Source organism: Phyllobates terribilis, unplaced genomic scaffold (genome assembly GCF_046119375.1).
Source record: "Phyllobates terribilis strain yellow unplaced genomic scaffold, ASM4611937v1 Scaffold_2__4_contigs__length_985480577, whole genome shotgun sequence".
NCBI classification, from domain to species: Eukaryota; Metazoa; Chordata; class Amphibia; order Anura; family Dendrobatidae; genus Phyllobates; species Phyllobates terribilis.
The window spans coordinates 531,910,395-531,933,966 of record NW_027362762.1 but is presented as its reverse complement, the minus strand read 5'-3'; the positions used below and the strand labels follow the sequence as shown (position 1 = coordinate 531,933,966).

General features: G+C 49.6%; 1 protein-coding gene across 1 annotated transcript in view; it reads right to left on the bottom strand.

The window, feature by feature from the left end:
• The window catches only part of THEMIS2 (thymocyte selection associated family member 2), a 226,625-nt gene that overhangs the window by 88,339 nt on the left and 114,714 nt on the right, over positions 1–23,572 (bottom strand). The window contains exon 4 of the mRNA XM_073666154.1: positions 12,462–13,555. Coding sequence (XP_073522255.1) covers positions 12,462–13,555 — 1,094 coding nt within the window. The remainder of the gene's footprint in view (positions 1–12,461; positions 13,556–23,572) is intronic.

The window sequence follows — 23,572 nt, the reverse complement described above, 5'->3', positions numbered from 1 at the left end:
GCATACCCGTCCGTCTGGTACTCTTCTTCCGCCACCTATCCCTAGTAGGCCATGGACACACTTGTCCATGGATTTTATTACTGACCTACCAATTTCTGCAGGAAAAACGGTGGTTTTGGTGGTTGTGGATAGGTTCAGTAAAATGGTTCACTTTGTCGCATTACCTGCACTTCCAAATGCCAAGACACTTGCTCAGGTGTTTATAAATACGATTGTGAAGCTTCACGGGGTTCCCTCTGATGTGGTCTCTGATCGGGGGACCCAGTTTGTTTCCAAGTTCGGGAAAGCATTCTGTTCTCTCCTGGGGGTTCAGCTGTCCTTTTCTTCTGCCTTCCACCCTCAGTCGAATGGACAGACCGAGCGTGTCAATCAGAATTTGGAGATCTACCTCAGGTGTTTTGTCTCCGAAAATCAGGAGGATTAGGCATCCTACTTACCGCTGACAGAATTTGCCATTAATAATCATCGTCAAGAATCCAATGGCAGGTCACCGTTCTTTGGTGCATACGATTACCACCCACAGTTTGGTACCTTTAGTGTGGGGAGGAGCTTCGGGAGTTTCTGAGGAGGAACGCTTTGCTTTGTCACTCTCCTCGAGCCAGAGCCTTACTATTCTTAAAGGGCCAGCAGTCGGCCCTCACTATTGTTAGAGAGCCATCAGCTGCCTATGCTTTATTATTCCCATTATTAACGAGTGGGTCTCCTATACTGTTATTGCGTATGCAGTGACTGCAAGGGCTGCCAAAAATTTGGAGGCACTCCAATGCCCCTTGCAAGAGATGTAGAGGTTAGAGAGCCTCCTAAAAACAATGTTCCCATCATTAAGAAGTGGGTCTCCCATAGTGTTTGCCTATGCAGTGAAGCAAGGGCTGTCAAAAATTTGGAGGAACTCCAATGCCCCTTGCAAGAGACGTAGAGGTCAGAGAGCCTGTTAAAAACAATGTTCCCATTATTAGGAAGTGGGTCTCCCATACTGTTTGCCTATGCAGTGAATGCAAAGGCTGCCAAAAAATTGGAGGAACTGCAATGCCCCTTGCTAAAAATGTAGAGGTCAGAGAGCCTCCTGAAAACAATATTTCCATTATTAGGAAGTGCGTCTCCCATACTGTTTGCCTATGCAGTGAATGCAACGGCTGCCAAAAATGTAGAGGAACTACAATGCCCCTTGCAAGAGACCTAGAGGTCAGAGGGCCTCCTGAAAACAATGTTCCCATTATTAGGAAGTGGGTCTCCCATACTGTTTGCCTATGCAGTGAATGCAATGGCTGCCAAAAATTTGGAGGAACTCCAATGCCCCTTGCAAGAGACGTAGATATGGCAATATGGTAGATATTGTGGTGATATGGTGGTGGAGGATGAGAATGAGTAGAAGGAGGAGGACAAGAGCAAATAGACAAAATCAGGAAGCGTATACCCATGTCTGGGTATGAAGACAGAGGTGCATGGGAATAGAGTTAGACCTCCGTAAAAAAATGCACTGTATTTGAGTTCATGTTACGCTGCTGTCATTCGGTGGTGTTGAGAAGTCTGGCCCAATACAGCCCTTGTTCATTTTAATAAGAGTCAGCCTGTCAGCATTTTCAGTTGACAGGTGGATGCGCCTATCAGTTATAATTTCACCAGCGGCACTAAAAACCCGCTCTGACAAAACGCTAGCGGCAGGGCAGGCCAGGACCTCCAAGGCATAGAGAGCCAGTTCATGCCACATGTCCAGCTTGGATACCCAATAATTATAAGGCACAGAGGAATCATGGAGGACATTGGTACGGTCAGCAAGGTACTCCCTCAGCATCTTCCGAAACTTTTCCCTCCTTGTGAGAGTACCCCGCGCTTCAGAGCTTGTGCAATGGGAGGGTCTGAGAAAACTGTCCCAGAACTTTGACAGTGTTCCCCTGCCTCTGCTGGTTTGCATTTGTGTCTCTCTCCCATGTACTCCTTGGTTGTCCAACGAACTGTGACCTCTGCCGCCAGCGTTTTCAGATGGGGATTCTGGTACTGCCCCATTTTATTAGGCCTGTCCGGCGTGGGAATAAGAGACAGAAAGTTCTCCTTGTAGCGTGGATCTAGAAGTGTCACCAAAAAGTAATAACTGCCACCCAAAATTTGGACAACGTGAGGGTCACAGGAAATGCAACATAACATAAACTCAGCCATGTGTGCCAGCCTGCTAACAGGCAAGACTTCCATGTCCTCACCAAGAGGATGACTGACCATGCTCTCCTCTTTATCCTCCTCCTCCTCCTCCTCCCTGTCCTCAGGCCATCCACGCTGAACAGACGGTAAGACAGTTGTGCAGGTAGTACCATCTATAGCGCAGGAAACTAGCTCCTGTTCTTCCTCCTCCTCTTTATCATTGTCACCCAATCCACATTGGGATCAGGTGAGGCTGGGCTGTGCGGAATCACCCTGTATGGCTCCTTGCTCCATCTCATCGTGCTCCACCTGCAATGCATCCTCTTTAATTGTGAACAGAGAGCATTTCAGAAGACAGAGAAGTGGGATGGTGACGCTAATTATGGCGTCATCGCCGCTCACCATCTTGGTGGAGTCCTGAAGGTTTTGGAGGATGGTATAGATGTCTGACATCCATGTCCACTCCTGAGGTCTTATGTGTGGAGTCTGACCTGAATACCGATGGCCTTGTTGATGCTGGTAGTCAACAACTGCCCTCTTCTACTCACAAATCCTTCCCAACATCTGCAATGTAGAGTTCCAAGGCGTGGGGACATCGCACACCAGTTGGTGAGCTGGAAGCTGCAAATGCTGCTGAAGCACGGCAAGAGCGGCAGAAGCTGTAGCTGATTTTCTAAAATGGGCACACACGTGGTGTACTTTGACAAGCAGATCCGGCATATCCGTGTAGGTTTTGAGAAACTGCTGAACCACAAGGTTAAGCACATGGGCCAGGTATGGTACGTGTGAGAACTCGCCTCGCCTCAGAGCCACCACCAGGTTGCAGCCATTGTCACACATGAACATGCCTGGCTGTAGGGTCAGTGGTGTCAGCCACAGACCTGCCTGCTCTTTCAGAGCTGTCCACAACTCTTCAACATTGTACGGTTTGTCACCTAAGCATATTAGCTTCAGCACAGCCTGTTGCCACTTGGCCAAGGCAGTGCTGCAGTGCTTACAGCTTGACACTGATGTGGTCATTTCGGAGATGGAGGCTAAAGAGGAGGAGGTGGTGCAGGAGCTGTAGAATGTGGGTGCGACCCTGATTGACCCAAGGCCCACAATCCTCGGCGTCGGGAGGACGTGTTCTGTCCCGAGGTCCGACTGGGTCCCGGCTTCCAATATATTAACCCAGTGTGCCATCAGCGAGATGTACCATCCCTGCACACAAGCACTTGTCCACGTGTCCGTGGTTAGGTGAACTTTCTCAGTAACTGCGTTGTTGAGGGCATGGCTAATGTTGTGGGACACGTGCTCGTGTAATGTGGGGACAGCACACCGGGAGAAATAATGTCAGCTGAGGACCGAGTACCAAGGGACGGTCGCCACCATAAGGTTGCGGAAAGCTTCCGTCTCCACGAGCCTAAAAGGCAACATTTCGAGCGCAAGCATTCGTGAAATGTGTGAATTTAGTAGTGTGGCCTGTGCGGCGTTGGTTGCGTATTTGCGCTTGCATTCCAAGGACTGTGGTAGGGACAACTGAAGGCTGCGCTGGGACAAGGACGTGGACGTACTTGCTAATGTTGCTAGTTGAGAGTGTGCAACGACACGGCATCTTCGCATACGCCATGGACAGGAGATTGGCGTGCACACACAATAGCGGAAGAAGCCGTGGCGTCACCCGCAAACACTGTTTCTGCACCCTGAGATTCGGCCCACTTAGTCTGGTGATTTGCTGTCATGTGCCTGATTATGCTGGTGGTGGTCAGGCTGCTAGTTTTGCTACCCCTGCTGATGCTGGCCTGGCAGGTTGTGCAAATGTCCTTTTTGAGGTTATCTGCAGAGTCTTTAAAAAACAACCAGACTCGGGAAGACCTAACAGTACTAAAGTAACTAAAGTTGTACTGGCAACTTCTATCGTGCTGTCGTTACGGGAAACGCTTTCCCGCCTTGTGCCTGCGGCCACCACACTGCTTCTTCCTGCCTGTTGTGGTGCTACGCCTCCCTCCCCCTGTGTGCTGCTGTCCTCGCTCTGCATGTTCCCCTGCCAGGTTGGGTCAGTTACTATATCATCCACCACCTCGTCTTCCACTTCCGCACCCTGGTCCTCCTCCAGACTTTCTGGCAATTGTGTCTCATCATCATCATCCACCTCTTGCGACAGTAATTGCACTTTCCCACCATTGTCTTCGTGTGACCGTGGCTGCTCAAATATTTGGGCATCGCTACATGCGTTCTCCTCCTGACTCGCTTGAAGCTGGCTGGGCGAGAGGCCCGAATCTACAAATGGAAAAGTGAACAGCTCTTCTGAGTGTCCAAGTGTGGGATCAGTTGCCTCCGGGAACTCGGCATAGTGGGAGGAAGGAGGATCAGGGTGAGGAATATGTAGTCCAGACTCATGGCTACTGAGACTTGACCATGTGGAAGACAGGGTGGTGGTGGTGGCAAAATGACTGGAAGCATTATCTGCTATCCAACCAACAACCTTTTGACACTGCTCTGGGTTCAATAGTGGTGTTGTGCAGTCCCCTAGTAATTGAGACAGGAAGGTCGAGTGACAAGATGTTGGTGTTTGTTGTGGCACAATGTCAGCTTGCCCACGGCCTCGGTCTCCGCATGCACCATCACGTCCACTTCCCCATCCCTTGCCACGCACCTTGTCCATTTTTAAATGGAGGACAATATTTTCCACGTTCACCGGAAATGGCTGATTTTGGAACGCAGTTATATGTGATACATCTGACAGCATAAAGGAAGTGCGGCAGTTCCTCGGGTTGGTAGGCTACTACCGAAGATTCATTCCTGGTTTCACCAAAATGGCAGCCCCTATGCAGGACCTCCTGATAGGTCAATCTCGGAAAGCCAAAAACCAGAAGCCGCCCTTCAGGTGGGAAAAGCTGGAAGAGGAGTCCTTTTGCCAGCTGAAGATGGCCCTCACGGGGGATGAAATCCTGGCATATCCAGACTACAGCCAGCCCTTTATCCTCCACACGGACGCAAGCAACATCGGGCTAGGAGCCGTACTGTCCCAGATCCAGCAAGGGAAAGAACGGGTAATCGCTTACGCCAGCCGAAAGCTACGGCCCACTGAGAGGAACCCTGAGAATTATAGCTCATTCAAGCTGGAGTTCCTGGCAGTAGTGTGGGCAGTGACCGAACGTTTCAAGCATTACCTTGCCTCCTCCAAATTCACCGTGTACACGGATAACAACCCGTTGACACTCCTGGACACTGCAAGGCTCGGTGCCCTGGAACAGAGATGGATGGCCCGCCTGTCCAACTTTGAATTCACCATCAAATACCGGGCAGGACGATCAAATGCCAACGCGGATGCCCTGTCTAGAATGCCGAACTTACCGGACGTAGGAGAAGATCCAGAAGATCTGGAAGAAGTTGAGCTCCCTGCGTTCCACAGTCATGGGATTACCCTGTATTCCCACCGTGTGAAGGACAGGCGCTCCGTGACGTTCAATCCCTTGCCCCACTACAACTGGGCGGAGACGCAAGACAGTGATCCCGCAGTCCGTTTGGTGAAGGAAATGCTGACCCAGGCCGATGCCAGTCTTGACCCAGACGCTCCGGAGGAGACCAAGCAACTGTGGAAGGAGAAAAGTAAGCTGTTCCTCTACAGGGAGAAGCTGTGCCGGAGAATGGTTAACTCTCGAACACATGAGTTGACCTGGCAGGTAGTGGTCCCAAGACGAGACGCGGCTATGATTCTGGAGGCATACCACAACGGAGCGGGGCATTTCGAATGGAAGAAGCTGGAGTTCTTGCTGCGTGAACGGTTCTACTGGGTAGGCATGAGAGGAGCCATCGAGAGGTGGTGCAGAGACTGTGGCCCGTGCCACCTGAGAAGAAAGGACCGTGCTAGCCAGAAGACTCCCCTGCAGCGCATCATCACCAGACAGCCACTGGAACTGGTAGCCCTGGACCATGTGAAACTGGCTCCAAGCAGATCTGGGTATGTCTACGCCCTCACAATCGTAGATCATTATTCCCGGTTCCTGGTGGTGGTCCCGGTCAAGGACTTAACGGCTCAAACAGCAGCTAGAGCCTTCCAGCAGCACTTCTGCCGTCCACACGGGTACCCGGACCAAGTGCTGACAGACCAAGGACCAGCCTTCGAAGCGGAGGTCTTCCAGGAGTTCTGCAACCTGTATGGCTGCAAGAAGATAAGAACGACGCCCTATCACCCTCAAACCAATGGACTCTGCGAGAAGATGAACCAGGTGGTGATAGATCTGCTAAAAACATTGCCCCTGGAAGAACGCAGTCTGTGGCCTGAGAAACTGCCCGATCTGGTGGACCTGTATAACCACATCCCTGTAGGTTCCACCAACTGTACCCCGGCTTACCTAATGAGAGCAAGACCTGGTAAGCTGCCTATTGACCTGGATATGGGAGTCCTGACACCTGAGGACACCTCGCCAGAGGCAGACTGGGATACAGAAAGGCAGCAGCAGTATCGGAAAGTACAGGAGAGCGTCGAGCGAAGTCTGTCTCAAGCTAGAGAAAGGCAAGAGAAGGCTTATAACCAGTATGCTCCCGCTGTTCCCCTGGTACCTGGAGAGCAGGTCTTGAAGAGGAAGAGGCGGCTCCACAAGTTGGACGACCAGTGGGAGAAGGACCCGTACACCGTACTGCCATCAAGCCATGAGAACCCAAAAATCTGCGTAATCAGTAAGGATGGAGGAGAAACCACAGCCATTGTCGCCAGAGACCACCTGAAGAAGTGTCCCGAGCAGCTGCAAAGCCCTGAAGAAGGTCAAGAAAACCCTCAACCCGCAGAGGAAAGGGAAGAAATGATCAGTACCGTACTCGGAGACTTCACCCGGTCTTGGACACAAGTAAACGGCGCTGTCGTGGTACCCGTCCTCACCTTTCTCCAGCCAGCCCCGCAAGTGCCTACAGAGGAACCGGTAGAGCTGGAAGAGCAGCCGGCCCAAGAGGCAGAAGAGTCCACACCAGCAGTACAGGAGGATCAACCCTCTGCTAGTAGTGAGCCTGCTGTGCCCCTAGTGAGCCAAAGAGTGCGCAGAAAGCTGCCCAGCTTGCCCATAACACCTCCTACACCCTGTAGTGCAGAACCAGTTAGTGAGCTCCGTAGGTCCACTAGAGTCACTAGAGGTCAGATGCCCGCTCGCTGGAGAATCTAAACCAATGCACTGTAAAGTTGATGGTTTATTGAAAAATGTTTATGGTTTATGTTTGTTGCCTGTTACTAATTATGTTTCTCAGTTACCCTGCAGATTTATTTGGACTAACAGGTTATGGACACTGGATAACCGGAACAGTTTTGTAGATAGTTGCACCTTGGTGCCTCTTGCAAAGACGGTCGCAGAAGAGAAAACCTGTCTGGCGTGGCCTACTTGCGGCCCAAAGTAGCTAGCTCTAGCCTTGCAGCCACGCCCAAGGACAATGCAAGGGGTTTGCTTTGGACAGGTCCCCTATTCTGTGCCAAGACTTCGCCTTGTTGGGTGACATGGACACCCCTTTGTTTCATAAACTTCACCTTGGGTGATATGGACACCCGGTTACGGACACGCCGTGACCTTTAAAGAACTAAAGCTTCTTGTAAATATGTTGTCTTGTTATTGTTATACCTTGTATTTATGTTTCTTTAAAAATGTGTTTAGTCCCGGAGTACTAAAATTTACTAGGGGGGAATGTGACACCCCAGGGGTCTGGTTGCCACAGTAATAGAGATATTATGTCTGAGAGCAAGTGGGAGGTTTCTCTGGTCAGGATCCCTAAACATGCAACACGGCCCGCCCAGACCTGGGAGGGGAGGAATCTGCCCTTATAAACTGGGTCTGGGGCGGGATTAGAGCAGTCAGAGTCAGAGCCTGGAGAGGGAAAGGAAGAACTAGGAGCTCTGTAGGAGCAGTAGCAGAAGTCCAGGGGCTGGAGCTGAGCAGAGTTCGCCCTGGACGAAGACACTAAAACCGGACACAGGAGTCCGAGGCTGTGGGGACTGATATACACCCAGCAGCAGAAACCAGCCGGCAGGGGATTCCAGGTCCTCTGGCCATAGAAGCTCGGAGGCTCAGTCACAGAGAAGGGACCAGCGCCGCCATCCAGGAGCGGAGGCTAACAGAAGGCCCCAAGTCACCAGCCATACGGGTGAGCACCACACGGTATACTCAGGGACGTGGGCTACGTGTAACCGCTGACAGCAAGGTAGCCAGGAAGAGTGCAGATAAACGGGGAGGCCTACAACTCCACCTGGCCAGGGGAACTCCTGCTTGCTCGCAGACTGACCAGGCCCCTTATACTAGCCAGTACTCCCGGGAGGGTCTGCCTTGTACCATCAGTAAAGACCCTGAACTGCACCTCACATCTCTGTGATTCCTTGCCGCTCCTGCACCATTAGCACTGGGACCCTCACACCATCACTCCCATCATCTTCCAGATTAGCTGCCCTGAGGCAATACTCCTCCCGTGGGGAGTTATCCCATACTCGGCTGCGCAACCAACATCAGCCTCAGCGGTCGGCAGCGCAGCGGCGGTCCCCACTGACCGCAATCCACGGGTGATGTAGTCGGACACTTATTACAACATTTAGACTGCCACTGGTTTGACCACCCTGGGCACGGACCGGGTCACCGCCACGGAGAACTACAACCCCCAGCGATCCGGCTCCGGGTATTCCCCCTGCACGGCAGCAGCAGCACAGGCCCAGGGGGCGCGTCAGATACATTACAATTCTGTAACATAGGAAACTGTAAACGGTCCTGTAAATGATTCATAGCTGCTGCGGTAATAAAAAAATGGATTGTATATGGAATACACACGTGAGAAAAAAATTGGACCACTTTTCTGGATGAAACTCTGACGGAGGTTTCATCCGCTTGTGTGAACATACCCTAACAGTGTTACATTTCAGGATTTGCGGCCCCACTTTGAATTTCGCCCAGGGCCCCAATTTGTCTAAAACTGTCCCTGCCCTCCACCGATACATCCAAGTTTTTTTTCAGTAACAGTTTTACACTGTCTTTTACCATTTAGTGCATAATTATACATTTTATTTCCTCAGCCCAAGTGCATGACCTACATTTATCTACATTAAACTTCAATTGCCATTTTTCAGCCTAAGCCTCCAGCTTATATAAATACCTCTTTAACATTAGGTTTTCCTCTGTGTTGATTATCTTGTTTGGTATCATGTGCAAATATTGAAATATTACTCTGTTTGTCCTCTACAAAATTATTAATAAATATGTTAAAAAACATACGTTGTGCATTTTTTTGCCATTCAGTTTTGGAGATATGCTCATTTTTATTTAGTGCAAATTTTTATGGTCTGTACCAAGTGGGCATGGCTCACAGAAACCTTTGGGGGCATGTTGTTACATCATTACCCTTTGATCAGTGACCCCTTGGCAAAGATCATAAAATTAGTACTAAATAAAAAGGTCCCTATCTCTTGACCCATATGCCAAATTTAAAAAATAAATGAAAAATGAAATACTAAGGGGAGCAGTAAAATAAGGAGTAAAATAAGAGCAAAATCTGGAGACTTTTCACATGGTGACAGTTCCTCCTTAAATAATAAGGGTAGCCACAGACAGATGTTCTCTTTAATGCTGTGAAGCAGTGGAGTTCATCTGTTATGGCTCCATCACTACAAGCTGGCAGTGTGTGTGAGTTTCTGCTGGGTGTTGAGTTGTTGATTTGTATTGAGTTGAGGCATGAGTTGTCCAAGGTGAATGAATGAATGAATGAATGAATGAATGAATCTATTTATCAAACTAATAATGCGATTTGTATACTTGTTATCTCGTTCTGACTCCTTTATTCTTTATGGTGTCAATTTAAAGAAGCAGAAGAGAAAGGGATTGCCATCACAAGACAACAGCTAAGATTGTGATACAGAGGGGAATGCTAAGGCCACGGTCCCACTATCAGTAATTGGTCAGTATTTGGTCAGTATTTTTTCTCAGGAGTGGGAGACAAAACCAGGAGTGGGTGATGATAAATGCAGAATTGGTGACTTGTTTCTATTATACCTTTTCTCTGATTGTTCCTCACCTGGTTTTGGCTCCCACTCCTGAGAAAAAATACTGACCAAATACTGATAGTGGGGCCGTGGCCTTACAGAGAGAATATTAGACACTGTTAGGAACCCACATATTAGACTCTCTCAATATTTTTATATTATCATTGTCATGAAATGAACATTTGAACCCTTTCTTACTAGTAATATTAGTGTTCAGGTCAGTGCTGATAACAAGATTTTTTAGTTTTTTTTAACACTGAAATATTTACTTTTATTTTTGTATTTGATATTATAAATGCTGACTCCGCTAACAAAATTAACACATGTAGTTAAATACAGTACGCTGATAAGCTCAGTATTGGAAGAATTTTACAGGATAGTTTGAATTAAATAAGCACTCCCATTAAGTTTGTTATTCATTAAATGTGTTTGTACATGCATGTAGTGTAGTGTGAGTGTATTAATATACACACCTACCATTGCTATCTCTGCTGTCCAGCGCCGTTGCTCCCCTCTTCTCGTTGACGTCACCGCTCTGCAGACTTTCTGGGTCACGCTGTGCTCTGTGTGACCCAGAAGTAGCTTTTACAATTTAAACCTATGGAGCATCAAAACAAGGCACTACCATATTTTTTGGACCATAAGACACACTTTTTTCCCCCAAATTTTGGAGGAAAATGGGGGGTGCATCTTATGGTCCAAACGTAGCTCACCGAGGAGTTGCGGTGGTGATGGAGCGGGAATGCGGAAAGCAGGGTCCCTTCCTCCCTCAGGAGCCCAGCGGCAGCAGAATCGCCGAGATGCTGCGGGGCTCGTGTTGGCGGTCAGGCAGAGCGGCATGCATTGCTTTTCCGGCGGCTGTGGCCATCTTCCTGAAGCCGTGATCTACAGGGAAAGCCCAAGCAGGCGCACGTGCAGACTGGGAAGTTGGCGGCCATTTCCCTGAGGCCCACCTTGTGCCAAAAAACAGCAGCCTGGGGTTCTTCTAAGCAGCTGCCTAGCACTATGAAAATGAAAATGGTGGAGGCCCAGAATCCAGGAGAAGGCTATAAGAAGATAGCAAAGCGTTTTCAAGTTGTAATTAAGAAATGGCAGTTAACAAGAACAGAGGAGGTCAACATAAAGTCTGGAAGACAAAACTAAATTTCAAGTGAGAGCTGCTTGTAGGATTGCTAGAAAGCCAAATCAGAATACCTGCACAAATATGGCAAAATGGAAAATTCATCAGAAGAAAATCTCTCCTGCGTCCTCATCATAAAATTCAGCATCGGAAGCATGTAAAAGAATATCTAAACAAGCCTAATGCATTTTGAAAACAAGTTCTGTGCACTGAAGAGGTTAAAATAGAACTCAATGGCCAATAGACTACCTCAAAAGGCGCAAGCTGAAGGTTTTACAATGGCCCTCACAGTCCCCTGATCTGAACATCATTGAAAATCTGTGTCTAGACCTCCAAATAGCAGTGCATGCAAGACATCCCAGGAATCTCACAGAACTGTAAGAATTTTCCAAAGAAGAATGAATGAAAATCCCTCAAACAAGAATTGAAAGACTCTTGTCTGGCTGCAAAACGCGTTTAGAAGCTGTGATACTTTCAAAAGGGGGGCTACTAGGTACTAACTATGCAGGGTGCCCAAACTTTCGCATTGGCCCATTTTAGTTTTTGTCATTTTTAAAATGTAAAAGATGAAAATATAATATATTTTTTGCCTAAAATACAAAGGAAATGTGTCATCTTTAACTTTAGGCCTTTTAGAGATTATGTCATCTTCCACTTGCTTAACTGTTCACAATAAGGTTATGTGCCCACTATCCTGATGCAGCAGCACTTTGGACGCAGCATATGTTTGCTGCGTCCAAAACGATGCATTCTATTCAATTCAGGTAAATCTGCATGTGTTAACTGAACCATGCGGATTTACCGCATTCAATACATTCTAGTAGTCAAATTTCTGTGGCGGAGACTAGCGACTCCGCAAGAGAAATTGACATGCTGCGGTCCTGAAAGACATGCTCCATGTCAGTGTCCGCAGGTGATCCGCAGCCTCAGATGCACGCATAGTGGACATGGGATTTCTAGAAATCCCATGCACTATGCTGTAACATCTGGCTGCTGTGGGTTTGACGCTGCATAAATAAGCAACGTCAAACCCGTAACATTCCCTGATCGTGAGCCCATACCCTAACAGTAATTTTGACCGGAGGTGCCCAAATTTTTACATGCCACTGTACATACGCACATATTTAATGAATAAAAAGCTTAATGAGAGTGCTTCTTAAAAGACACGATACAAAATTATGGTTCAATTGCAAGGAGAAATCACCAATTGGCATAACAATATGGTACCTTCAGGCCTGAATTAACTTTTTTTTCTGTCTCCACAGGCTTGTTGCATTGTATTTTTTCCTCAGCTTTCACTAATCTCTTTGGAGGCCTAGGAGGTGGAATCTGTTGGCTTGGCAGGTCCTTTCTCAGGCTGTAATAGAAGCACTCAGTAAGTTCTTCTACTTTTGTGGAAATGGTTAGCCCAGCAGGTAATGACACTGTATCCTCCAATAAAACCAAAGAAATGTTAACGTATTTCATTGGCAACTCAAAGCACTCTGAATCTGTGTCATACAACGAAACCAATAATGCAGACTCTTCCACAATTTCTTCTAGTCTAATAGAAGGAAATGATACCAAAGGATCATTTGATATAGATCTGTCTTTTGTAACAACCTTAACATCACAAGGCAACTTAAGTTTCTGTATTATACTAGAAAGGTTGTATTTTTTAGTATCTTTAACTTCTTCAACAAATCTCCCCTCCATATAGGTAGGGAGCACTACTTCCTCTGGTGTATCTTCATCATCATCATCATCATCATCATCATCATCATCTTCATTTGCTGTGACTTTTTTACAAACTAGGACATCAGTTTCTTGTTTTCCCTTTGGAGTTGTTAGGACAGTTTTGGTATGATGTAAAACCTGTAAATGATCTCCAATACAAAGGGAAGGGATGTTTTCATCACTACTATCACAATCCTGGGTCACTACAACTTTTAGTTTAGTTCCTTCCAGAGCTTTAGTCCAGAGATCGAAAATGGAAGCAAACTCCCTCGGTCTTTGACGAAATTTCCCTGTGTATGAATCATCGATATAAAAGAATTTAGAGGTCTTGCCTTTATTGCCTGTGGCAAGAACTTTCTTTGACACAATTTTTCTGTAAATTATAATTTTCCGTCCCTTTTGTAAAGCTGAGAAAGTGTCATTTTTTACCATATGCTGAACTTCTGCTGAATCCAGAATTTCTGCTACAACAGGAAATTTCTCTTGATGATCAAAAATCTCTGTCAAGGACAAAGGCTGGACAAATGTGACATTTCCACAGTGATCAGTGATGTCAACAACATCAACTTCTAGACTTGATGGCATCTTCACAAATCCTTTTCTCACTGAGGTGTAGAAATACAAGTGTTAGTTCAATAGGATCATACATCTCAGACAATTAATCGAGATGTCCAACATTAGAAAAAAAAATGTAAACAAAGGTAGTCTGCAATACCAAACATAGCCCATGGACAAGAGTGGTGCAATTTTTAGACCAAAAAACAATTGTTTTTTCTAATTCTAGAAAATGTAATTAATTTGATGAATACATAGCAAGTGCAGTAAAATATGTTGTTTTGGTTTGTTTATTTGTTTTGTTTTAAGAAAGAAGTGCACAGAATAATACATCTTTTATGGATGTTTGCATTCCCTAATTTTAAGTCGGTGGGTGAACAAATTAAATCTAATTGTGCTTGTGCACATCTGCCTATGTCATACAAAAATACAGGTTAGCTGGCTTCCTATAAAATTTTGAACATGGACTGATGTGAATGGTTATACAGTCTCTGCACAGTGCCACGGAATATGTTGGTGCTACAGTATACAAGTAACAGAAATACATTTACAAATAAAAACAAAAGTGGTGGTGATGTGCATTAATATATTCTGCTAGTATTTTCTTCAGTATTTGGGAAGTATTTGGGAAGGAGCCAGATGGGTGCTACTGACTACTAAGGGACATGGATTAAAGGGTCAATCCCACAATTGCATTATTTTTCACAAATCACAGGAAATACTTACTATTAACATACACACTAAGCCTAACATAACATTTCTTTCCTGTACCTTTGTTTGTTTTTTTCATCTTTATCTGCCTCACTGTGCATCTGTAGCACCCTGAGGATTCGGCTGCTACAGGGGTATTGCACCTCAACCCAGAGGTGTGATATTCCACTCCCGGGTAAGGATGGAGTGTGGGACTGAGCTCGGTAGGCTGCATGCACTACATACATCCCATTTCCGAGGAACAGACCAACGGTACTCCCACTTAGCAATGTGCAGGTACGACCGAGTCTGTTCCTGGCTGGAGTGGGAGGGGGGTGGAACATCCCATGTAGTGTAGGGGCAGATAGGGGGAGCAGTTTGGGTAGTGATAGGAGCTCATTGGGTGCTGGTCACCTGAGCTCACACATAGAGGGATATATAAGGTGGGCACCAACTAGAATCAGGGTCAGATGCAGAGAACAAGTCAGTGGAGACAGCAAGACAGCTGCAGAGGAGCAGACAGCAAGCAGAGAGGAAGTCAGCCTGCAGCAAGAGAGAGACCCTGAGTGAGAGAGGAGCAGAGAAGGAGTACCCAGAGGGGGAAGACTGAAGGGACCCAAGAACCCAAATTAGAGCACCGGGTGAGGAGTCAGCAAAAGGGTACCGGAACCCAAACTGGTGGGGGTAAAAACAATCCCCAGCCAGAGACCGGAGGCCGTGGGCAGCATCTGCCACGGCCACCCATCACATCCACCCCGAAGGCACACCACATGAAGGGTCAGGGAACCCAAGGCCAAGGGTGTCCCAACAGAAGGCCCGAGGGAGCTGGACCTAGGTGGATCACTGGTGGGGACGGCCAGAGAACGGGACAGAAGGAGAGCTCAGGGCCACGCTCCGGACTTGTTTGGGGGTTGGCTGGATCCAGGACCTGGTGGACGCAGCACGGCTCGGGTGGTCACTCGCAGCTGGAGTGACCAGTACAACATCTGCAGTAAGTAAACACCCTTAACTGCACAACCCGACTCTGTCTTCATTGCCGTCTGCACCGCACCACCACAACCCCCATCCTCTGCACCTGTCCCCCCTGAGGCTATACCCCTCCCGTTGGGGGTTATCCCACCAAGCTGCGCACCCACCATCAGCCTCAGCGGACCCTGCTGCAGCGGCGGCCACAGTGACCGCATCACAACGGGTGGCGTAGTCGACACAAAAGAACTCTTAATAACATCTGTAGGACTGCCACATAACACTGAGCTTGACGCCCTGGGCACGGGCCGGGTCACAGCCGCTCGGAGACTACAACCCCCTATCTGATCCGGTGCCGGGTATTCCCCTCAAAAAGGAATATGTCCCAGGGGGCGCGTCAACTTTGGCGTAGTCGGCAGGATTACGTGCCCGCAACACCCGGGTACTGCGTGCCTGAAGAACAGTGCAAGTTTACCTCAAAAAGAAGTCTCCTGCCGGTTCCGGAGGGTCCCCGCCATCGGACCCCATCACCAGTCGATTCCCGCCGGTTGTCCGCCATTAACAGCTTTTTCCCGCCATCTGCAGAGTTTCCCGCCACTGGGAAGCGATTCCCGCCATTTCCGAAGGTTTCCCGCCTTGCCAGAGCGGACGCCATTATGGGCGTGCCAGAGGGTGGCGAGAGGCCACCTCCCATCGTGGGCCAGGACCGAAAATGGCGCCAAAAGTGGAAACCGCCCCCACCAACAGAGACTGTGATGTTGGAGGTGTCTGTCAGCGTGAAAGAACTACCCCTGGAGCTGACAGTCACCGAGTTGCCCCGGGACCGCCCTCGAAGTGGGAGGAGACGAAAGAAAAGAACGAAGATGGGTGCCGCTTGGAGCAGTCTGGAGCGAGCGGACCCGGAGGCAAGAGGTCTAACGAGGAGTAGCGGAGGAGCTCACCCGGAGATGGAGAGAAAGCAGAACAGCACCGGCCCGCTGGCCAGGAGTCTGCTAGAGACCGAGGAAGGAGGGCAGAGCAGCACCGGCCCGCTGGCCAGGAGCCTGCCGGAAGAAGAGCAGAGCAGCACCGACCCGATGGTCAGGAGCCTGCTAGAGTCCACAACCCCGCTAGGTCTAGCGGAGATCTTAGCGCAGCTCCCCCGAGACCGGGAGTGTGCACAAACTGCCTTGGAGGGCCTCGCAAGGAGGATGGCCCGGGTACAGCGTGAGATACTGGCGGAGTGGAGCCGGGAGATGGCCCAGCAAGCTGGAACCCGTCCACGGAGCATGCTCCCCTGGGAGAGGACACCAACTGCCTCTACGGATGACGCGGGAGGACCCAAGGTCGGAGACGGCGCTGAGAAGGGAGCCGAACGTATGAAGGCAGGTAAAGGGGACGCTTATACCCCATACCGAGAGACCGCCCACCTGCCCCGGTTCCCCGTCGCAGAGCCCGAAAGTCCCCCGTCCGTGCCCGTAACCGCCATGTCACCGCTAATGACTAGGCCCCGACCGGAAGCCGCCGCAGCGACCCCTGTGACGTCACGCGCCTCGATCCGGAGCGTGACAAAGCAGGAAATACCACCAGCCTGGTCGCAAGGCCTAGTACCCCCGGGCGCCGCAATGCCAACAGCGCCCCCTACCTCCGCGGAGCCTCCGGCCTGGCCGCAAGGCCAGGTAGCCCAGGGTGCCGCCGTCCTAACGGTGCCCTTCACCTTCCAGGTGCCCCAGGCCTGGCCGCAAGGCCTGGGCAACCCGGGCGCCACCACCACCGCGCCCGCGCCCGTAAAACCAAGGGTGCCACACCTGGGGGAGGACTTGTTCAGCCAGCTCACATGGCCGGACGGGAGGCCCTTCGTCTGGCCCGAAGGATACCATGAGCTGGAACGGCAGCAGAAACTAAGACCCCTGGATGAACCCCTGATTCCGGCTCCGAAGCCCGTGGCACGGATCTCGCCCCCGCTAGCGGAAGCACAGTTTGAGTGGGACCCCACCGGAGAAGATCTAATGGGGTTCACTCAGGAAACTAGGGCAGCTGCAGCAGAGCGCGCTGAGTGTTGCCGACAGCAGCTCGAGGAGTTCGCGAGGGAGCGGAGAGAGAGGCGGGTCCGGGAACAACAGGCCCAAGTACGGAGCGCCGAGCAGAAGAGCCGGACCAGGAGGGACCCCCGTGCAGCGCATTGTCCCCGCACCATCGGGACAGTGATCAAGTTCAACCAGCAGCATGGGTGGGGCTTCATCAGAGACCACAACACCCCCGGCGACGTTTTTGTAACGCGCAGAGACGTTGAGTCCCACCTGCCGGAAGGTCACAAAGGCCGTGACCTCTACGTCGGAGACGAGGTCACTTTCACCCGGCACAAGTGTGCCAAAGGACCTTACGCCCTCCACGTACACCGCTTGACGGAGGAGGAGTTGCGGTACGGGGAGGAGGAGCCAGAGGACCCGGACGGGTCTGAAGCAACACCATATCACCAAGAAAAAGCAGGAGGGAGCCGTCGTTGAGGACGGGAGTAGACACTGTATATAGTTGCCCGTCGGGGCACAGTGAACCGTTGCTGCTAAAATAGTCCCCGTTGGGACCAGTGAACTGTTTACCCGTTAACCCCTTCATCCTACAGGCTGAGGACTGTGAGCAGCCATTCCCTTCCCTCTACCTGGCCGAGGACTGAGAGCGGCCAACTTCCCCTGTAAATAGTTGCGCGTCCTAAAGCGCCCCCTTCCGGTTTTATAGGAAAACCAGTTTTTCTAAGAGACTGTCGCACTTTTCCCGGACACACGTTGCACAGTGTCCGGAGGAGGAACCTGAAACAAGAGACGACGAGAATGTTTATATAAAAAGTTTTATATATATATAATGTTTTATATGTTTTATTATGTTTATATGAAAAAAAAAAAATGTATGTTTTGGTGTTTTTGTCTTTACAGCCCGAGGACGTGCTGTGATTTACCAGGGGGGAATGTAGCACCCTGAGGATTCGGCTGCTACAGGGGTATTGCACCTCAACCCAGAGGTGTGATATTCCACTCCCGGGTAAGGATGGAGTGTGGGACTGAGCTCGGTAGGCTGCATGCACTACATACATCCCATTTCCGAGGAACAGACCAACGGTACTCCCACTTAGCAATGTGCAGGTACGACCGAGTCTGTTCCTGGCTGGAGTGGGAGGGGGGTGGAACATCCCATGTAGTGTAGGGGCAGATAGGGGGAGCAGTTTGGGTAGTGATAGGAGCTCATTGGGTGCTGGTCACCTGAGCTCACACATAGAGGGATATATAAGGTGGGCACCAACTAGAATCAGGGTCAGATGCAGAGAACAAGTCAGTGGAGACAGCAAGACAGCTGCAGAGGAGCAGACAGCAAGCAGAGAGGAAGTCAGCCTGCAGCAAGAGAGAGACCCTGAGTGAGAGAGGAGCAGAGAAGGAGTACCCAGAGGGGGAAGACTGAAGGGACCCAAGAACCCAAATTAGAGCACCGGGTGAGGAGTCAGCAAAAGGGTACCGGAACCCAAACTGGTGGGGGTAAAAACAATCCCCAGCCAGAGACCGGAGGCCGTGGGCAGCATCTGCCACGGCCACCCATCACATCCACCCCGAAGGCACACCACATGAAGGGTCAGGGAACCCAAGGCCAAGGGTGTCCCAACAGAAGGCCCGAGGGAGCTGGACCTAGGTGGATCACTGGTGGGGACGGCCAGAGAACGGGACAGAAGGAGAGCTCAGGGCCACGCACCGGACTTGTTTGGGGGTTGGCTGGATCCAGGACCTGGTGGACGCAGCACGGCTCGGGTGGTCACTCGCAGCTGGAGTGACCAGTACAACATCTGCAGTAAGTAAACACCCTTAACTGCACAACCCGACTCTGTCTTCATTGCCGTCTGCACCGCACCACCACAACCCCCATCCTCTGCACCTGTCCCCCCTGAGGCTATACCCCTCCCGTTGGGGGTTATCCCACCAAGCTGCACACCCACCATCAGCCTCAGCGGACCCTGCTGCAGCGGCGGCCACAGTGACCGCATCACAACGGGTGGCGTAGTCGACACAAAAGAACTCTTAATAACATCTGTAGGACTGCCACATAACACTGAGCTTGACGCCCTGGGCACGGGCCGGGTCACAGCCGCTCGGAGACTACAACCCCCCATCTAATCCGGTGCCGGGTATTCCCCTCAAAAAGGAATATGTCCCAGGGGGCGCGTCACATCCAGTTACACATACCTGTATGGGTGTTCCTATTCTTACACTGCATTTCCCAGCAGGACTTGCTTTTCTCCTCAGTGCTACAGATCCATCAACCTCTCCTTTGTGCTTGAATAGCCCAAATTTCCTAAGTTATCGTCAAACTAATCTACATGTAGCATGCCCGTTATACTTCTGTGTACACTCTGCTCCCGTAAAGTACCATGCCTGACTGACATCTCACTGCTCGGCTCTCGGCGAGTATTTCCGGGATGCTCAGGAGGGAGTTCCTGCCCTGCATGTTTGGCGCTCTTTAGAGAGCCAATGAACATGCAGGGATTGCCTGCCATGCACTATAATGCCGTAGCCATGTTGGTTGTGGGCATTACAGTGATTGACTGGCCGCACAGTGTCATCAATTCTATATAAGACCTGGCACCGTCATGCTCGTCACAGTCACTCCGGAATCAGACAGTGTAGGGAGAGGTGCTGCTGAGCTTGGGAGAGATTTACTTGTTTATAGTTAGTATAGGTCTTCCACAACATATATATATATATATATATATATATATATATATATATCCAATTGAACTAACAGTCCTTCTGAGGACTAATCCAGCTGCATATATTCAGTGGTGATAGCAGGAGTTAGGCAGGCAGGGTATGTGGCAGACTGCAGTGCATATAGTGCAAGAGGGTACATTGAACGTCCTGTTAATATAGGTATTCCACAACATATATATATCCATCTGAACTAACAATCCTTCTGAGGACTAATCCAGCTGCATATAATCAGTGCTAGGCAGGAGTAAGGCAGGCAATGTATGTGGCAGACTGCAGTGCATATAGCGCAAGAGGGTCCATTGAACGTCCTGTCTGCTGCTGCTGTAATAGTTACAGATATTTGTAGACATAGCCCCAGATATCAGGGGCCAGGGCAAATTTTTTTTTTATCTTAATCCTAGTTATTTGCTTAAAAAGCAATCCAGAATACACCATTTTTCTGCTCCATTTGCTTGTTAACATTGCAGAATACAGCCAGATCTGTTCCATATTTCAGCGATAAAAATCCAGAAATTGGAACTGAATGTGGAAAATATTGACCTCCTTTTCCATTTTGTTGCAGTGTGTCGGTCAAGCTATTCAAGTCTCCTTTTTCCATTCTGTTGCAGTGTGTCGGTCAAGCTATTCAAACTAGGTGTCTGTGAAGAATAGTATTAGTAAATTACAGGCCTGCTATTAAAAACCATGGTTCTCTGTCAGACATATCACCTATAAGACTGTTCCATAATCAGACATTTCTTCCATTTCCATTCTGTTGAAGTGTGTCGTTCAAGCTATTCACACTAGGTGTCTGTGAAGAATAGTATTAGTAAATTACAGGCCTGCTATTTAAAGCCGTGGTTCTCTGTCAGACATATCACCTATATGCCTGTTCCAAATGCAGCCATTTCTTCCATTTCCATTCTGTTGCAGTGTGTCGGTCAAGCTAGCCACACTAGGTCTCTGTGTAGAATAATATTAGTAAATTGCAGGCCTGTTATTTAAAATTGTGGTTTTCTGTCAGACGTATGACATAAAAAAATATTATCCTTCATTTAAAATTGGCAAGGAGCATGGCAAGGGATGGGGAAATGGATGTGATGGTGATGGTGCATGCAGAGGACGAGGACATGGCCGTGGGCAAGCTGAAATTGTGCCACAACAAACACCAATATCTTGTCGCTCGACCTTCCTGTCCCAATTACTAGGGGACTGCAGTACACCACTATTGAACACAGAGCAGTGTCAAAAGGTTGTTGGTTGGATAGCAGATAATGCTTCCAGTCACTTTGCCACCACCACCACCACCACCCTGTCTTCCACACGGTCAAGTCTCAGTAGTCGTGGGTCTGGACCGCATATTCCTCACCCTGATCCTCCTTCCTTCCACCATGCCGAGTGCCCGGAGACAACTGACCCCACACTTGGACACTCAGAAGAGCTGTTCACTTTTCCATTTGTAGATTCGGACCTCTCGCCCAGCCAGCTTCAAGCGAGTCAAGAGGAAAACGCGTGTAGCGATGCCCAAATATTGGAGCAGCCACAGTCATATGAAGGCGACGGTGGGAAAGTGCAATTACTGTCGCAAGAGGTGAATGATGATGATGAGACACAATTGACAGAAAGTCAGGAGGATGACCAGGGTGCGGAAGTGGAAGATGGTGGATGATGTAGTAACTGACCCAACCTGGCAGGGGGACATACAGAGCGAGGACTGCAGCACACAGGGGGAGGGAGGCATAGCACCACAACAGGCAGGAAGAAGCAGTGTGGTGGCCGCAGACACAAGGCAGGAAAGTGTTCTTCGTAATGCCAACACGACGGAAGTTGCCAGTACAACTGTTAGGTCTTCCCGAGTCTGGTAATTTTTTAAAGACTCAGATAACCCCAAAAAGGCCATTTGCACAACCTGCCAGGCCAGCATAAGCAGGGGTAGCAAAACTAGCAGCCTGACCACCACCAGCATGATCAGGCACATGGAAGAAAAGCACCCGACTAAGTGGGCCGAACCCCAGGGTCCAGCAACAGTGTCTGCGGGTGACACCACTGTTTCTTCCGCTATTGTGCATTCACGCCAATCCCCTGTCCATGGCGCCCGCCAAGATGCCTCCCGCCCTTGTCATTGAACACTCTCAACTAGCACCAACAGCAAGCACGTCCATGTCCTTGTCCCAGCGCAGCGTTCAGTTGTCCCTACCCTAGTCCTTGGAATGCAAGCACAAATACGCAGTCAACACCCCACAGGCCACACTACTAAATTCACACATTTCGCGAATGCTTGCGCTCGAAATGTTGCCTTTTAAGCTAGTGGAGATGGAAGCTTTTTGCAACCTGATGGCAGCAGCCGTCCCTTGGTACTCGGTCCTCAGCCGCCACTATTTCTCCCGGTGTGCCATACTCGCATTACATGAGCACGTGTCCCACAACATTAGCCGTGCCCTCAACAACGCAGTTACTGGGAAAGTCCACCTAACCACGGACATATGGACAAGTGCTTGTGGGCAGGGACGGTACATTTCGCTGACGGTACACTGGGTTAATAAAGTGGAAGCTGGGATTCAGTCAGACCTTGGGACGGAACACGTCCTCTTGACGATGAGGATTGTGGGCCCTGGGTCAATCAGGGTTGCCCCCCACATTCTACAGCTCCTGCACCTCCTCCTCCTCTTCAGCCTCCATCTCCAAAATGACCACATCAGTCACAAGCTGGAAGCACTGCAGCACTGCCTCGGCCAAGCGGCAACAGGCTGTTCTGAAGCTAATATGCTTAGGTGACAAACTGCACAATGCTGAAGAGTTGTGGACAGCTCTGAAAGAGCAGGCAGATCTGTCCCTGACACCGCTGACCCTACAGCCAGGCATGGACGTGTGTGACAATGGCCGGAACATGGTGGTGGCTCTGAGGCGAGCTCACACAAATACCATGCCTGACCCATGTGCTTAACCTCATGGTTCAGCGGTTTTTCAAAATCTACCTGGGTCTGTCGGATCTGCTTGTCAAAGTACGCCACCTGTGTGCCCATTTTAGAAAGTTTGCTACAGCTTCCGCCGCCCTTGCCATGCTTCAGCAGCGTTTGCAGCTTCCAGCTCACTGAATGATCTGCGATGTCGCCACGCGTTAGAACTCTACATTGCAGATGTTGGGAAGGATTTGTGAGCAGAAGAGGGCAGTTATTGACTACCAGCATCAACAAGGCCATTGTTATTCAGTTCAGACTCCACACAATAGACCTCAGGAGTGGACATGGATGTCAGACATATGTACCACCCTTCAAAACTTTGAGGACTCCACCAAGATGGTGAGCGGCGATGATGCCATAATTACCGTCACCATCCTGCTTCTCGGTCTTCTGAAACGCTCTCTGCTCACAATTAAAGAGGATGCATTGCAGGCAGAGCACGATGAGATGGAGCAAGGAACTATACAGGGTGATTCCACGCAGCCCAGCCTCATCTCATCCCAATGAGATGGCCTGAGGACAAGGAGGAGGAGGAGGAGGATGAGGAGAGCATGGTCAGTCGTCCTCTTGGTGATGACGCGGAAGTCTTGCCTGTTAGCAGTCTGGCACACATGGCTGAGTTTATGTTACGCTGCCTTTCCCGTGACCCTCACATTGTCCAAATTTTGGGTGACAGCCATTACTGGTTGGTGACAGTTCTAGACTCATGCTATAAGGAGAACTTTCTGTCTCTTATTTCCGAGCA